This window comes from Colletotrichum fioriniae (genome assembly GCF_027942845.1).
Source record: "Colletotrichum fioriniae strain IMI 355084 chromosome Unknown scaffold_13, whole genome shotgun sequence".
In the NCBI taxonomy this organism is placed as follows: domain Eukaryota; kingdom Fungi; phylum Ascomycota; class Sordariomycetes; order Glomerellales; family Glomerellaceae; genus Colletotrichum; species Colletotrichum fioriniae.
Window position 1 is genome coordinate 452,576 of NW_027076849.1, and position 16,468 is coordinate 469,043.

The window sequence follows — 16,468 nt, forward strand, 5'->3', positions numbered from 1 at the left end:
GGACAGGTAACTGCGAAGTTCGGAAGACAGCCATGCCATGGAACCGCTTGACTGAAAGATTCAAGTGGGACACTAATGTGAACTTGCCAGTAATGCTCAGTTGTATTGAACATCTACTTCTCCTGCTTCAAGCCTTGGTGTGCGTACTCCAGGCCGCCCTTAAAGCATCTACAACTGAGCTCGTAGGCCAGGCATGCATCGTCTCAAGCATATCCATGAAGCCGACAACAGCCTTCTGTTCCCCCTCGTCACGAAAGTACTCACCACACAGCGACACACCAACTCCAGCTGTGACCATTGAGGGTTGGTCCTTGCGATTGGATATAGCTAAACCGCAAATCTTTCTAGTCGACTCCCTCAGGGTCTCCTCCAACACCTGGTTTGCAGCTCGCGCGCCAATCCCGAGCCGTTGGTTCTTGGCGCCGTGCACAGCCAAGACGATTCGCATGAGTTCAATGTGCTGGAGCGCCAAAACCTGACAATCATTGGCATGCCATACTGTGGGAAAGTACTCTCCCTTCTCCGGGTTTCGCTCTTGGTATGCCAGGGGCTTGAAATGAGGCGGCTGGTGCGTGTCCCAGTTATGCTGAAAGGCCTCGATGGCTTTCCATTGATCGGCTCGTATTTTCGGATCTTCGGTTTCGACAGTGCCCTCGGAGCTCGCACCGAAGCAGAACTTGACGACGTATGCGCACCAGACCAGAATACGATTGGCCCAGTCAAAGTCGTCGGCAACGGAATCGGGGTCGAACAAGGAGCAGTCTTCGGTTCCGTAGAGAGGTAGTCGAAATGGTCTTCGATAGAGAAGAACAGACCAAATTTCTTGGCGGAGCGCAATTAGAGTTGCAGAGTGTCGTAAAGAAGGCATAGTCGGCGCATAAATGTCGAGGCCTCGGGGAGGGTGATATACGATGCTGAAGAGCCCGATTGTCTCCTCCTGTTGAGCATGAAAGACAGCTTGGACAGCATTGATGTATGTTTCGTGATCGGTTCCGGTCAGGTGCGCTGTGGAATTCAGATCAGTCTTTGGGTTCTACCTGGCAAGAATCTTCAAATCTCCTACTGTCTACTTGTTCATGATATCGTAGGATAGTAATAGCAGTCAATGCATCGTCCGTACAAGGATTTGCAGGATCAGTCGAAGTATCCATTAGATATGAAATGGACTTGCTGTGATAATGAATCGCCGACTCTTTATCTAGGTCCGGGAGGGGAATTCCATTAAACTCTACAACCTGATTCGGTGGCTTCTTTGACCAGATTTGTGTGAGAAACCTGGCCGATGCAGTACAGATTGCGTTCATCAGCAATGGATTATGCATGGCTCGCTGCGGGACTACAGTAACATAGTGTCGGTCTCTATCGGTCGTGTCAAACTATTGGAGCTGTTAGCAAAGTCGAGGAGGATGGATCCTTCCGACTATTTCATCCAGCATCGAGTATCCAACTTACTGCTGCAGCGAGATGTTCTATGAAGCAACGAATAAGACATCCCTCTTGGAGACCAACATGCAGCTCTCCCCCAAGACTCCTCGATACCGAAGATGATCTTCCGCGATTGTCTCCTAGTGGTAGTTGCCATCGCTGGGAGAGTACGCTCAACGTGCTGCCTCCGGGTTCGGGAGTCCTTCGACCCCATCCATCTGGTATCGACCGGGGGACTGACGGACTAGGAGCTGAGAGTCCAGAAAACGGAGTGTCTATTGTGGAAGAGGCCGCCGGAGTAGCAGCGAGATTGGGATCAATGGCATCTTCAAATGCTATTTGAGGAATGGCATCAGGGACGGGTTCTCCTCTTGGGGGCGACTGATTTGTTCGAAGTCGAGACTGGTACGATGGGCCTCCCGACGGGTTGATCGGCTCGGATGGGTTACTGCGTTCTGTTTGTGAGATGGACCGAAGCAGTTCCGCTGCAACAGTTATTTGGTCGTGAATCTGGTCGTCGAGTTGGGTATTTTGTTTCTCATTTTGAGAAATGATATCGGAAATCGGTGCTGTTGATGTCTGCTTTGGTTCCGAGGGCGTATCTTCTGATGGCTTTCTGGATTCATCGACAATGGCGAGAGGGCGAGCCTGGACTTAACGTTGCGATGTTTGTATTAGGGCTGAGATGTGTCATCGAGTGGAGAGGGAGAGGGTCGGTCTTACAAGTGTCCGGGGTCGTTTGTAACCAAGGTTGATCGACGTCGAAGGTAAATCGTTTCTCGGTCGTAACTACTCTTTTGAACCTGGATTTGTTGCTCACTCGCGTACATCGGGACTCCGACTTCTTGCAGTGAGAACATGGTATTTCGCCATCGCCTGGAGTCCAAGAGAGGTTAATACAACCGAATAGTGAATACTTCAACCGTGAAACCCCGATCCAGGACAAGGTCAGAAGGACGGGGAGAATGGATATTGTCTTACATTTCAGATGTTTTTCTGTGTCACAGCAAATCAATCAAATCAGTTCTCGACGTTCAACTGACATCACCAAAATCAAAACAAGGGGTGATGTTGAGGATTTCAGCCCGCGCATCCCGCGGCTTACTCGGGGTGCGTGTAAGAGGGCGCTATATCCGATAATAAAGACGGAAAAATCACCAATCATCGAACTCGCAATCTCGCAATCCTACTTACCTCTGCATTTCACGCAGGGCACAATCCGCTCGCGTCGCTGTGGTGGAGCCATTCCTTCCCGTCCCGAAGTAGGACAATCAGACCATGGCTAAGATGGAGGAGGGAAGGATGATGGGAAGAAGGAGATGGGATGCATAGGATGGCGCTCAGGTTGGTAGCATTTCGCCGATGGATTGCTCAGTGAGATGGGGCGGTAGAGGGCATATAAAGAGGGACATTACTCGGCGAAAGTAGCGGCATGTGGCCTAGCCGTGGCTTAGTTAGCGACCTATCCATGCTCTGACTTGCCCTACTTAACGCTGTTCTCATGTTTTGCTACCCAAGCGTGCTAAGTTAATTGTTAGGGTTTCCCCTCAGCCCGTATCTGTGCATGACGCCACGGATGTGTCGGTTTCGCTCTTCTACATTTAAATAAAGGCCTGCTCAATACGATAGGTCGGATTGGATAGAGGTCATTTATTTGGCTGTACGTAAACGCGTTAAGAGAAGTGTGTGTTCACGTGGTTTTTCACAATGCGCAGGGCGCCTATGTTGCGTCTGCCACACAAACCCTCGTCTCTTGAAGGGGCAAGGTGGAACAAGGGCGCCCCGGGGCAGTGGCTACAGAAATCATTCCTTGGACAAGGCGAGCGCGCGGGTGCAAGATCACTCAACATTGCACAACAATTACTTCACGCTAAGATATGTTCGCTGGACGCTCTTAACTCCTTGTATCTCACTAGATATGGCTCATCAAAACGCTACATCATAATCTTTTCGGTTGGACCCAACTCAAGCCCGGGACACAGCGATGGAGTTGTACTTGGGGTCAGTCCAGACTTCCTCGATGATGCGGCGGCGGATATCCTGCTCCTCGACCACGCTATTGTCACCAAACAGCTCAGAAATCTGCTCGAGAGACTTATGGGCCGTCTCGGGCACCAGGAAGAAGGAAAAGACACCTGCAGCGACACAGAACAATCCAAAGAACAGATAGGTGCCCCATCCCAGCTTAATGACCATCTCCGGTACGCAGACACCGATAATGAAATTGGCCAGCCAGATCATGGCAGTCGCAGCACCAACGCCCTTGGCACGTTTGGAGTTAGGGAAGACTTCGGCAGGCAACGTCCAGGCAAGAGGGCCGTAACTAAGAAAGCACCGAGTCAGCACGTAGGTATTATGTCGAGACGCGCTGTGATCTACTTACGAAGTCGCGTAGCAAAGAACGTAGATATCTGCAGAATGTGTCAGGAATTGTGGCCTACAATCGAGAACCCGGCTCAACTTACAGATGAGGGCGACACCGAGCCAGCCCATTGCAGGGTTCTCATCCCAAGACGAGCTGAACTTGCCGACAACACCAGCCATGATCAAGTGGGGAACAGCCATCGCAAAACCGCCACCAATAGCGAGCTTTCTGCGACCAACTTGGTCTAGGAAAAGGAACGTGGGGATACCGGCAACAAGTTGGCAAATGTTGACCATGCCGGACAGAATGAGTGGCATATCTCCCTTTTGTCCCAGGGCGGCGAAGAACGTTGGCGCGTAGTACACAAACGCGTTGATACCACTGAACTTAAATGAACGTCAGTACTATGCCATTAGTCAGTGCCCATCATAGATCATTACCTGTTGGAAAAAAGGAATGCCAAGGGCAATAGTCGTGCGCTTCAGATATCTGGGCTTGAAGAGGTCTGCCCATTGTTTCAACTCTGCCGTGAAAGCGTTGGAGCTCGGGTGTTCCCTAGCGAGCATGGCCTGCTGGAAGCGAACTTCAGACAGAATTCCCTTCCACTCGGCCTGGACTCGCTCGTCTGTTGGTGGAACACGGCGCAGCTTGGTCAGAGACCCCAGACTGTCTTCATCACGACCCACCATGGCAAGCCAGCGAGGCGAGAAAGGGAAGAAGTGGATTCCAAGGCCAACCATCAGGGCCGGGGCCATTTGCAGAGCAAAAGGCAGCCTAAAAGCCCATTCTCCATCCATGTGTCTTGTCGCAAATGTGATCCAGTAAGCGATGATGGCGCCGATCACGATGCTGATAGACTCGAGTACGAGAAGGGAGCCGCGAAGGTTTGGGGGCGCAATTTCTGAGATGTAGAGCGGCGCACCCATCGCCAGAGTTCCGACTCCGACGCCGCCAATGGTGCGGCCCGCGACAAGTGTTCCGTAATTATGAGCAGCGGTTTGAATGATAGCGCCCACGCAAAAGAAGAAAGTTGCAATGGTTAGAGCCCACTTGCGGGAGATCTTGTCGGCGAGATACGGGAGGAAGAGACAGCCGATAAATGCCCCGAACTCGAGCATGCCGGTCATGAACCCGGTGTAAAAGCCATACCTGGGGCCGCCGGGGGCAGTCTCGGGAAACCACTCGTGGAATTGTGGCATAACCAGGATAATAGAGATGACACCCTGGTCTTGTGGGCGTCAGCAAGGTCTTCAGAGATCTCGCACTTTAGAAGCAAAGTCCGGGCCTTACCGTAGCCAAACGAGAAACCACCGAAAGACGCGAGCAGCGCGGCACCCAGGACGTATGGAGACCGCACAATACCCTTGATGCCATCACTATCGTAGTTGATAGGCGCATCAGCCTGAGCGAGAATGTTGTTGTTTACATCTTCAACTTGGCTTTGAGAGCCGCTGGGAGAGGCTCGCTTTTCCAGGTCGGACATGGCTGGTGTGTCGTGTAGAGAGGAAGAGGGCTCAGTACGTTAAACAAAAACAGTCAAGAGAATCAGCCAAGTCACAGCTATGTTGACCAAAGTAACAGCTCTCAAATGCGTAACGCGACTCGAAGACTGGCAAGAGGCTTGTCCGAGCACAAACTCATCTAAACATTCTTTGATGAACTCTTTATACTTTCAACACGTCAAAGCTTTCTAGATAGCAGACCGTCGCGAACCTTGGCACGGGCCTACCCAATCATTTTGCACGTAATCAGAGTGCGGGGAGCAGCATCTCACGAGGTTCTGGGGAAAGATGCCCGAGAGCTAACAATGTCCCCCATGGGGAAGAAGCCCTGTCACTCTTTGGATTTGGCATAGCCATTCCTGGGACATCGTTGATTAGCATGCCAAGGATGATGCAGCTCGTGGATGGCCGGGTCTGTGACAACGAGTATATCCGTACATTACCTTATCGTACAAAAGATGTGTGTTGATCCGCCGAGTCGGCACGGGCCTGAGTTAGCAGCTTTGCCACCCGAACAGAGTAGGTTTTCGCCGGAAATCCGGCGATTCTTCGCCTTTTTGGGACAGCTGAAGGCCGGGCCCCGACTACTCCGCTCTGCAACTGACATTCAAACTCCACCTCGTCAATCCATGCTAGGCCATCAAACACCAGACTAAAGACACTGGCGTCATCTCTGACCTTTCTTGAGACGTTAGATCCAACGAAGAATCCGGCAAGGAAGTAAGATGGCTTGACTTTGGTCTGTCATCCGGATGTACCGCATGCGGGGGCCTATCATGCAGCTGCACTAGTGGTAACCCATGGAATCTAACCTAGCAAGGCTCATGACGGCCCAGCTGGGTCAAATTACTTACTATCGTAAATCGCAAGGAAGAGAGCCTAGAAAACAACACTCTCGAGCCAAGTTTAGGCATATTTCAGTTTCCGATAATTGTCCGTTAGACCGAGCCATCGGGATGTCCCAGTCTGGCCAGCAACATCGCCGCGAATGACTACATGTAGAAGCCAACGAGAAGGGGGTGCCTGATGAGAAGAGAACATCGAATCTTGTCTACACCAGGATGATTAGTATTCCATGGACTCTCTACTATACTCTTAAAGCTAGGCAGAAGGCGACAGGGTAGTCCGGCCTGAATCCGCCTCGCAACCACTTCAAACCGGTTCAATCTCAATCTCAATAAGTTGGATGATAACATGCGAGTTTTGAAGTCTCCAAGCATCATTCATAACGCGAAAAACTCGAAGGCGATTTTTTATGCAAAATTTAGTTGCCAAGATGGATAAAAACTGCTACCAATATTTCCTTGACACATATAAGATGGCTCTTATGAATAATGTCAAAAGTTGACGATTGAAGAAGTTGAAATTTAGCATGTATGACTGCTGAGTGAAGACGTCTTGTAGTGTTTGAGAAAAGATTCTGACATATTTCGAAAGACTGCAAGGAAATCTACTTTTTTTTTCAATTAAAAAAAATCATGATATGGGTAGCATATTGCCATTTGCAGGCTAATGGACAAAGTCGGATGCGGGATCATGATTGAGGCTTTCACACCAAAGGTGCTTCCATGTTGTCTCCGTAAACTTTGGACGCAGTGACCCGCTACCCATCAATGTCCAAGATTGTAGGTTCACATTGGAAGTTAAAACCATTTCCTACTCGAATAAAAAATCACTTAGGTTTCAACCGCATCTTATCCTCATCTGCCACTGCATCTCTCATTCTTTCTGCTTCCGTTGACTGTCATTCCCGACCTCTCCTCCAAGGCAAATTTCGAGCAATAGAGCCTAAGATGCCTAAGCCAAGTATGCCTAAACCCAGTATTCCTTCGGCTTCATCCAAGGTGACAGTTCTTTTCGACCTCGATGGCACCTTGTTCGACCACTACCACTCACTAAGCTGTGGTATCTCAGCAATTCGCCAGAATTATTCTGCCCTCGCGACTTTCAACTTTACGGATCTCATTACTCAGTACAACACATCGCTTCAATTAGCCTACGACGAGTATCTCCGAAAGATCATAACGTATAACGAAATTGATTACAGGAAGATCCGGTTGTTTTTCCAGGGTTTAGGTCTCAATGTACCAGACGACGCAGGTATTGCGGAATTCCGGGACGTCTATAGACCGGCTTATCGTGACAACCGAAGAGCAACGATTGGAAGTATCGTTACACTGGTGTGGCTCCGAAAGCAAGGCGTCAATCTGGCTATTATTACGAATGGTCAAGCAAAAGACCAATTAGAGAAGGCGAAAGCTATTGGGGTGCATAACCTTGTGGATTACATGATCACCTCAGAGGAAGCAGGTTGCTATAAGCCAGACAAGGTTATCTTTCAACTTGCCATTGATGCTTTGGGCTGTTGTCTCAGCGAAACTTACATGGTTGGTGATTCTGTAAGGTCCGACATTATAGGGGCGCTTGGTAGCGGTATAAATGCCATCCTCTTTCCGCCAATTTCAACGGATAGCCACCAAACAGTCAGTGGAAAGACTGTACCTATTATTCGCGACATGTCTCAACTCATCAAGATTCTTGAGATATCTTCAGGGATGCTTGATCCGTGAGTGGCTTTAATACGCCGTGGGCGCGGATTGCTGGTGGAGACTCGGTAATGAATCGGGGGGTTATTGTGGTGTGCAATTGGAAGACTGCAATGAGGGTTTACTTCAGACTCTGAAGATGCAATCACTTCCGAAGAGATCTTATAAGTAATAGAAACTTGTATATAACCGTTTCCTAATTATGTAGGGTAGAGAGTGTCATATTGGTATAGCTGCTGCATCCTATCAAACAACAAGCTGAAATCACTCCAACTTCCTCCGCCAGATCTTGACCGGCAAAGCCCCGCAGATAATGTTGAAAGCCTCATGCCTCTCCAATACAAAGTCAGGAGAGGGCAGAGCGAATTCATACCTGTGAACAAGTGAAGCCAGAACCATGATCTGTTCTAAGTACGAAATGTTCCTTCCTATGCAACCCCTGGCTCCAGTCGAGAATGGAATGTAATAGGGCTCCATCCGCTTCCTCTCTTCAGGGTCAAGCCATCTCTCAGGCTTGAACACCTCGGGGTCCGGGAATACCTTGGGGTCCCTATGAGCGCCATATATTGTCATCGATACACTTATGTCGCCAGGAATCCACTCGTCCAGAATTCGAGCACCCTCTGGTGGTGTGCGGCGAGGAAGAGGCGCGGAGGTTGGCGGAATGATACGAAGAGCTTCGTCGATGCAAGCACGCAGGAACGGAAGATCTTTGACTTTGTCATAAGGAGCAATGACCTCGTCAGAGTCCAACACGCTGTCAATCTCTTCACGAAGCTTCTTCAAATGATTTGGGTGCTTGATCAAAAGCTCCAGGATGTGCGTCAAGGCGATAGCTGTCGTGTCTGATCCAGCATTGATGATGGCGCCGACTTCTGCCACAATTTCACCCCAATCGAGGTTGTTCGAGCTTCCCGTCTTGTCTTCCATCATGCAAGTAAAGAAGTCATCGAGCTGTTCCCCAGCTTGGTATCTGCGCAGTCTATCGGCGGCGGCATGGTAGTAACAATCGTCCCATGGCTCAGATTCCTTCCACATTTTCTGCCATCGACTGGGAACTGTCTTTGACAGCCACTCGACCCATGGCCAAAGATCATAGTCCCAAACAAAAACCGCCTGTGCGATGGCTCCTTGGTTCATGGAGTAACGATATCGGGCTTTGTATGTGGTTCCATCGCGCTTCTCGGCTGTGACGAAGTCTGTTCCGGTATCTAGGAGGTCCATCCGAGTCGAGAGGGTGATATAGTTGATTGCTTCGATGGTCCAGAGGTTGATCCAGTGATTGAAATCTATAGTGAGGTCCTCAGGACGAGGGATGGTGCCCTTGAGAGGGTCGGTGCATTTTCCGTCAAAGGCTTTGAAAAGTCTTTCAGCCGTATAAGCGACCTTGTACTCCCACTTCTCAAGGTTTTTAATAGCAAAGGCTGCAGAAAGTAGCTTGCGTTTGCGGGCATGTTCGGGCTTGTCCACTACATCAAAGAGGTGGCGATGCGTCCCACTCAAGACAACGTAATTGTTATCTTTGACGCACTTGGTGCTATGTCCGTAGATATCTTTTATAGCTCTAGTATCTCCAAAAGACAGTGCGTTGGGGCCTGTTCTCAAGATAGGAAAACCGGTGTTCTTGTGTGTTTCGTATAGTTCCTTAGATCTGAACCCTTGGGCGCTGAGATAGCAGTGCCTGAGGTCCGTCAATGGTGACAGGGGCGAGTAGTTGGGGTATTTTCGAAGGCCCTTGGCGTCGTAAAAGTACAAGATGATGGGTCGAATGACGAGATAGGAAAGGACTGCGAAGGCAATACCTGCCAGCGCGAGAAGGCCGAGCATGGTGGAAGTCAGACCAAGTGTGTGTAAAGGCTAGTACTCTTAAGTCGCTGATGAGATGTTCGTTGATTTTCTGACCACCTCGACTGATCCTCGTGGGATGTTAATGAAGCGTCTTATATCTCACCGTCAATGACTTTGAGGTCAAAAATTGGCCCGAATCGTCTGTAGTTGCTACATACCGAGGCTCGCTGCGGTCACACCACAGCCAAATCGAGTCTTTCGTTCCGCGGGGTACGTAGAGCGCTGGATCAACGGTAGAGGTAAGATACTACAGAGGATGATGCAAATGGCAACTCAGTCCGCAATGACACACGCCAAATACGAGCCGTGGAGTGCGCGGATGTTAGAGATAGTGTGGAAGTGGGGGTGAAGCCATCTCTCGAAGGAGAAAAATATCGCCGTAAGCTCGGTGTTGCGGATTATCGAACCATCTCGAGATATCTTTCGGCGAAACATTCCCTAATCTAGGTGTGCGACGATCAAGTTTGAATGTTGGCAGCGCCCAGTCGATGCAATGCCTTTCGACTGACCCCCCCGCATGCGGGGTTGCACTTTCACCCCGTGGGGAAGCAAACAGCATCTCAATATCTCCAGGGCTGGGTGGGTGTCAAAGGTTCAAGGATAACAAGGGGCAAGTGTGTAAACCACAGAATCGGCGAAATTATCCCATTGTGTCAGGAAGTACATGTTTGAAGCCAGTCAAGCTGAGTTTCTTGCGGTGGTCAGCTTGGCGTCAGTCTTCGGTATTCGGGAACTCATGCTCACACTCCGTTTTCGACATTGAGCTGTTATTAGTTGAAAATGCTCATCATCTAAAACGCACAAAGAGACACTGTTCTTGGGTGTCCATCCACAACACCAGACTTTTCCCTCGTTCATTTCAGCCCAACCCATCTAACTTCATCGCCCAGTATGGAGGCTTACTTTGGAATGAACAACACCCAGAATCGCTTTTTTGCTGACGCTATCAATCCTGTCTCCAAGAAGAGTAGCTATGACGATATTATTCTCTTACCTTTGGTTGTCCTAGGCTCCCTGTACGTCTTCAACAAAGGAAGCCTTTTGCCCAGGAGAGACCCATTTCGCTACAAGTGGTTTGAGAAACCACAACTGCACCGAACGCAAAATCTCGTTAATAAGAAGAAGACACGCAACATTTCGGAAAAGATCGAAGAGCTTCGATCTGATATTGTCATATTTTGGGGCTCCCAGTCCGGCACCGCAGAGGCCTTTGCCCACCGCCTTGCTCGAGACTTCCACCAAAGATTCAAGCTCAACGCTCTAGTAGCGGACCTGTCCGACTATGACCCAGAGACCGTTTCGCTTATCCCGGGGTCCAAGTTGGCTGTGTTCATCATGTCGACCTACGGCGAGGGCGACCCGAGCGACAATGCTCAAGACTTTGTCAACTGGGCTGTCGCAGCCACCGGTGTCTCCCTCGCCCACCTCAACTACGCCGCTTTCGGGTGCGGCAACAGCAATTACCGCTTATACAACAAAGTCATCGATGATGTCGCCGTTGCCTTGTCCAAATTCAGTGCCATCGCGGTTTTGCCCACTGGCAAAGGCAATGAAGCTACCCGAACGACAGAGGAAGACTTTATGGACTGGAAAGAGAGCCTTTTCAAGATTCTGGTCTCCAATTTCGACTACAAGGAGCATGAAATAGCATACGGGCCCAGCGTAGGCATCGTTCATAGCGATAGCAATGACTTGCATGTTGGCGAGCCGTTTCACAAACCGCACTCTAGAAAAGCGACCACACTCCAATCTCCTATTGCTTTCCTTCCGGTCAAGAACAAGCGAGAACTCGCGAGATACGATCAGCGAGGCCGCAGTTGCATTGATCTCGAAGTGGATCTCACTGCCCGCCCCGAAATCAAGTACAAGACTGGGGATCACATCGCTATCTGGCCCGTGAACCCAGATGAGGAAATTGGCATTCTTATTCGCAGTCTCGGACTCCAGTCTCGGCAAACGGAAGCTATCTGCGTTGTTCCCCAGTCGGCAGACGAGGAGCCAAAGGTTCCCAGCCCGACAACGGTGCAGGCTTTGTTCCGGCATTATCTGGAGATCTGCGCCGCAGTTCCTCGCGAGACAGTTTTATCGTTGGCTCAATTCGCACCCAGTCAAATGGTAAAGACGGAGCTGATGACAATCGGTAACGACAGGGAGGTTTACTCCAAGTTTCTCGAAGCAAACCATTTGACCCTGGCCCGACTTCTCGAGTACACCATCGCCGTCGATCCGGCGGTCACATGGGCTGGTCTACCACTCACATTTATCATCGACTTCCTGCCTGCCATGCAGCCACGTCTCTATTCTATCTCTACTTCACGGATCACATCGCCCCGGAGTGTGGGCCTGACTGTGTCAGTCAAGCCGTCGCAGTTACTTGCGAATCAAGATGTCACCATTCCTGGACTCACGAGCACATTCTTATGTGGAATCCAACCTAAAAACCCTTCTTCGTCAGAGAAGACATCAATGCACTCATGCTGTGTTCATGCTCAGATTCGTGGCTCAACATTTAAGCTACCGTTCCTTTCATCCGTCCCTCTGATCATGGTGGCAGCCGGTACTGGGGTTGCCCCCTTCCGCGCATTCATCCAAGAGCGTGCTAGACTTGCTTCAGTAGGCAAGGATGTCGGCCGAATGATGTTGTTTTTTGGATGTCAGAACGAGAGCGACTATCTCTACCGTGACGAGTTTGCCGGGTGGATGACCGGACCTCTCGCCAACAAGCTAGAGATCGTAACAGCATTTTCAAGAGCAGGCAGTGAGAAGTGCTACGTTCAGAACAAAGTGGAAGCAAGAGGTAATGATGTTGGGAGAATGCTGCTGGAAGATGATGCCGCTTTCTACATCTGCGGTGCAGCGAACATGGCGAAAGCTGTTGGCATGGCGGTCCAGAGCGTTTTGAAACAAGAGAATGGCTGGGAAGCATCACAGGTGGAGAGCTGGAGACAGAACAGGAAGAAGTCCAAGAGATGGTTTGAGGATGTTTGGAGTTAGAACCCCAGAAGTGATCCGATAAAGGTTCCTGGGGTTCAAGTTTGCTGCTTACAGTCAACATTGGGTCGTTAAACTTCGGTCTGAGCAATTTCAAAAACGACTTGTGCTCCTTTGCTCTGCTCACTCATAATGAATTTGATACGCTGGTGCTGGTGTATTCTGATCTGTTGCACAATAATGACGGCTTGCAAGCTCGTCCTCTGTTGCTGTATGTGGTCCTGCTGATCTTCCCGGTCTCATATCTCCTCGTCTTATGTGTCCTGAAACACCTTGATCGTTATCCATGGTGGCGGATGATCGGGTATTTGCTCTTGATCAATCCAAGCCTATGCCGCTTCATTCAGTGTCGATGTTGATGCATGTCTCGACCTTGATGAAACCAAGCCCACTCATTTTCGACAGCTCCCCGTTAACATGAGTCATGTCGAACGAATCATCCTCAAAGAAGTCATGAGGAAGATGAGATGAGGGATCGTATTCTTCCATGATCTTGATAGCCTCATTGACAACGTCATACCCAAAGTTGAAAGCCAAGTTTTCTTGCGGGTTTTCTGCAAAAGTGTTAGCATTAGAGTCGGTTTTTTTTTTTTTCTTTTTCATCTTCACAGGTTACAGCAGTAACTTACTCGGTATCTCATCCGCTGCGACGAACTCCAAAAGGTCCTTCTCTACGAGACTTGACTGGTCGGTTCCGACGTTGCTAAAGAATCTGAATCGCACTGGCGCGGTTTCGACGGATCTTCTCAAAGAGCTCTAATCTCTTCTCGAGATCAGAGCTATCAGACACACCGGCAAACACAACACCCAGAGCCAGGCCGTCTTCGAGACCCATGGCACCGCCTTGCCCTTGATCTGCGCACAGACGATATATCAGCGACTAAATCAACGAGCATACACCAGTTCTTACGGTGTAGCACTCACGAGGTAGCATTGGATGCGCCGCATCGCCGGTTATGACCATCTTCCCTTTCCGCCAGGTCGGTAGCGGAGCACGGTACAACAGTGGCCATCGCTTGATCTCAGTTGCTTTGCTGATTGTGAAGTTAGCCATGGGTGGCCCGCGCCTATCTTTGACGCGACATACTTGATAATAGCCAGGAGACTTGGGTGGAACCCAGCGAACTTTTCAATTACTTGCGTTTTGTCGACATCGGCTTGATAATCTAACGTCACGGTATAAGTAAGCCTCATCAACTCCCAGACTGTCTCTAGAGTGATAAACAAACCTTCAGTAGAAGGATTCTTCATCTCTTCATCGTAAAAATACCCACAAAGTTGTGGATGGTGTTGCTAACAGGTCAGATAAATTCCATCTGCCAAGGGCACAATACACTTACTTGCGGCATGGGTATGATACTAGCCTCCTGTTGGTCTTGTTGTCGGGGAAGAGACGGATAAGTCCATTGGCGTCCTTGTTCCAAAATTTGGTCTCAGAATCTTCCTCGAGAACTTCGGCGGGAACCAAGAACCGGTAGCAGCAGTTATGAAGAAGAGGCGCCACGGCAGGATTCTCGTGGCCGAGAACAGTCTGAGCGGCAATAGAATGAATTCCATCTGCACCAACGACCAGGTCGCACTCAATCTGATCACCATCTTGGAGGTGCACAGCCGGCAACTCAGGTTTCTGTACAATGATCAGTAAAGAGAGCAACCATTGAGGTGGAAATGGTGGCAGGGATCTTCCCCGCACTCACGTATCCCACAACCCACGAGTTGGGATGGATGGTGACGGGAACGCCCGGGCCTGCAGGATCGGTCGCTATCCTCTTGAGGCTATCGTGCAGATCCACGCGGTGGGCGTACCAGAGATCGGCGTCGTAGAATTCCTCGTTGTCGGCGTGCGATAGCGTCGACGTGATCTCCATCGTGACGGGATCCTGGAAATGGACTGGCCCGGCCTTGACGAAGCCGGAAGCCTCGGGGTCGAGACCCCATCGTGTGAGAAACCGCGTCGCGTTGGGAGGGACGTTGATGGCGGCGCCGACCTCATTGTCCATATCGGATCGCTCGTAGATGCGCACAACGTGGCCCGCACGGCGTAGCGAGATGCCGGCCGAGAGGCCGGCGATGCCTGCTCCGACAATGACTACGTCCAGCATGGTACTAGTCGCTTTCAGACGAACAGGAAAGGCAAGTTTCTGTGTTCGGTATCACGTCTCACTGTAGAATCGCTGATATCGTCTGGAAGATGTCACGTTGACGAAGGAAGAAGCCAAGAAAGAAACCCGTCAGCTTCGGTCTCAGCAGGAGAACCAACACGGGGCCAGACAGCCGTTGCATTCGCCTGTATCTGACAGGGACCATGTAGGGTTACGACCGCCCTCTCTCCGCCAAGAGGACCGCGATCTGCGGCGCAACCCGCTCTTTGATGGAGACATAACCCTGTGATCGGGACTCAACGGCGGTACTACGCGAAGCCATTGGACGGTGACCGACAGAGAGGAGTCTTCGCCATCAACCTGAGGATACTGCCGGGGTCCGTGCCAAGGGGGAGCGAGACGATTGAGAAAACAACAGTTGTCTCGATTCACATATCTTGATATGTAATCTCGTTCATTTGGAGTTTCCGAAACGCACTTGGCAATTTGGAGAAGGTGGGCAAAGGTTGAGGACATGCTTGGAGGCAACTCCAATTTCGTTGACTTCCTAGGTTGAAACTTTACCTGCCTACTAGTACCGCAGTATTCCAAGCCCTACCCCCTTCACTATGTACACGTCCCGAAGGGGCGACTTCCTGGTACAGGCCAGCACAGTGACCCAAAACGAGACCGAATTCTCTTTCCGTATTTCTATGGTATTGAGGAACTCAGAAGCTGTGGCAACTCGTTCTCGCTTCTCCGAACTGGTATACGAATAGAGCCAAACGGAGCACTACCACAGGTGAGCTCCAACGTCGCGGAGAAGGACAGGGCTCGTCAAATTAGTCCCACCGTGGCAACGCGTCGGAGTCCGTCCCTTGGTCCGCTATTGGACCAGACTGTCATGAATGGATACCACCTGCAGGTGCCCTTGTCGAAAACCGTTGTGCCGAACCCATGTCGGAGAAAATTTGATTCACTGAGAGGGCCATGTGGGAGGCGGTTTCATATCCAATGAGATAGCAGTTTTCAGTTTGATCTTTTCGGCAAGGCAATAGGCAATTCGGGTATTATCTGACAGCGGCATTCTCGCCAGCGCCAAGACGTGTCCAATTTGAGGTGCCTTGGTTGATTGACAGGACTAGGAAACTCAAATTACAACTAGATACTTGATAAGACAGTGAGGCCGAGATTACAGGAAACACGAAATGGAGTGCGGCATCCGAAAAGCGTTGGAAGGAATGTTGCGTGCCGGTCGGCGGCCCGCACCCTAGTTCAGCCACCTGCAAGCACAAAGTGAATCTTTTTGTGGTAGCACAAATCACACTATCCGTAAGTGACTATTATTACGGAGGCTATCCCCTCGGTTCCCATTCATCCAGAGGCCGAGCCCGAGACACACCATGGATCAAGATCCGCCTTATAACGTTGTGGCCGTGCACCCTTGCCGTCTCGGCCGGGGAGTTCCGGGCAGCCAAGGGATGGCGGGCCGATCCTTGCCAACACGAGTTGGGTGAGAACTTCAGGAAGTCTGTGCTGTCTGATAAGTCGAGATGAACGGGAGAAGAGACATGGAAACGACAATCAAGCAGCGAGGCTCTGAGACCAACTGGTCACCCTTTTAATGATGAGTGATCTGTAATAGCCCATGAGGTCTGGTAGGTTGAAGGTCTTACCAAACCACTACAGGTATTTTCCCCCATAAAGCCT

General features: G+C 50.3%; 5 protein-coding genes across 5 annotated transcripts; 1 reads left to right on the forward strand and 4 right to left on the reverse strand.

Annotated features, from left to right (window-relative positions):
* Positions 1-127: 127 nt before the first annotated feature.
* N0V96_009871 (uncharacterized protein) lies at positions 128-868 on the reverse strand (the record flags this gene model as incomplete). Its single annotated transcript, XM_053198037.1, has 1 exon — positions 128-868. One exon carries the CDS (start codon positions 866-868, stop codon positions 128-130), a length of 741 nt encoding a protein of 246 aa, XP_053044528.1.
* Positions 869-3,390: 2,522 nt separating this feature from the next.
* N0V96_009872 (uncharacterized protein) lies at positions 3,391-5,273 on the reverse strand (the record flags this gene model as incomplete). Its single annotated transcript, XM_053198036.1, has 5 exons — positions 3,391-3,748; positions 3,809-3,836; positions 3,891-4,176; positions 4,231-5,018; positions 5,081-5,273. The coding sequence occupies 5 exons, from the start codon at positions 5,271-5,273 to the stop codon at positions 3,391-3,393; spliced, it is 1,653 nt and encodes a 550-aa protein (XP_053044527.1).
* A 2,829-nt stretch (positions 5,274-8,102) lies between these two features.
* On the reverse strand, positions 8,103-9,665 carry N0V96_009873 (uncharacterized protein; the record flags this gene model as incomplete). The annotated part of the gene is made up of 1 exon (XM_053198035.2): positions 8,103-9,665. One exon carries the CDS (start codon positions 9,663-9,665, stop codon positions 8,103-8,105), a length of 1,563 nt encoding a protein of 520 aa, XP_053044526.2.
* A 912-nt stretch (positions 9,666-10,577) lies between these two features.
* Positions 10,578-12,680, forward strand: N0V96_009874 (uncharacterized protein; the record flags this gene model as incomplete). The annotated part of the gene is made up of 1 exon (XM_053198034.1): positions 10,578-12,680. One exon carries the CDS (start codon positions 10,578-10,580, stop codon positions 12,678-12,680), a length of 2,103 nt encoding a protein of 700 aa, XP_053044525.1.
* Positions 12,681-13,016: 336 nt separating this feature from the next.
* On the reverse strand, positions 13,017-14,779 carry N0V96_009875 (uncharacterized protein; the record flags this gene model as incomplete). Its single annotated transcript, XM_065758772.1, has 6 exons — positions 13,017-13,231; positions 13,307-13,348; positions 13,401-13,532; positions 13,602-13,744; positions 14,018-14,304; positions 14,333-14,779. 6 exons carry the CDS (start codon positions 14,777-14,779, stop codon positions 13,017-13,019), a joined length of 1,266 nt encoding a protein of 421 aa, XP_065612539.1.
* Between the last annotated feature and the right edge of the window lie 1,689 nt (positions 14,780-16,468).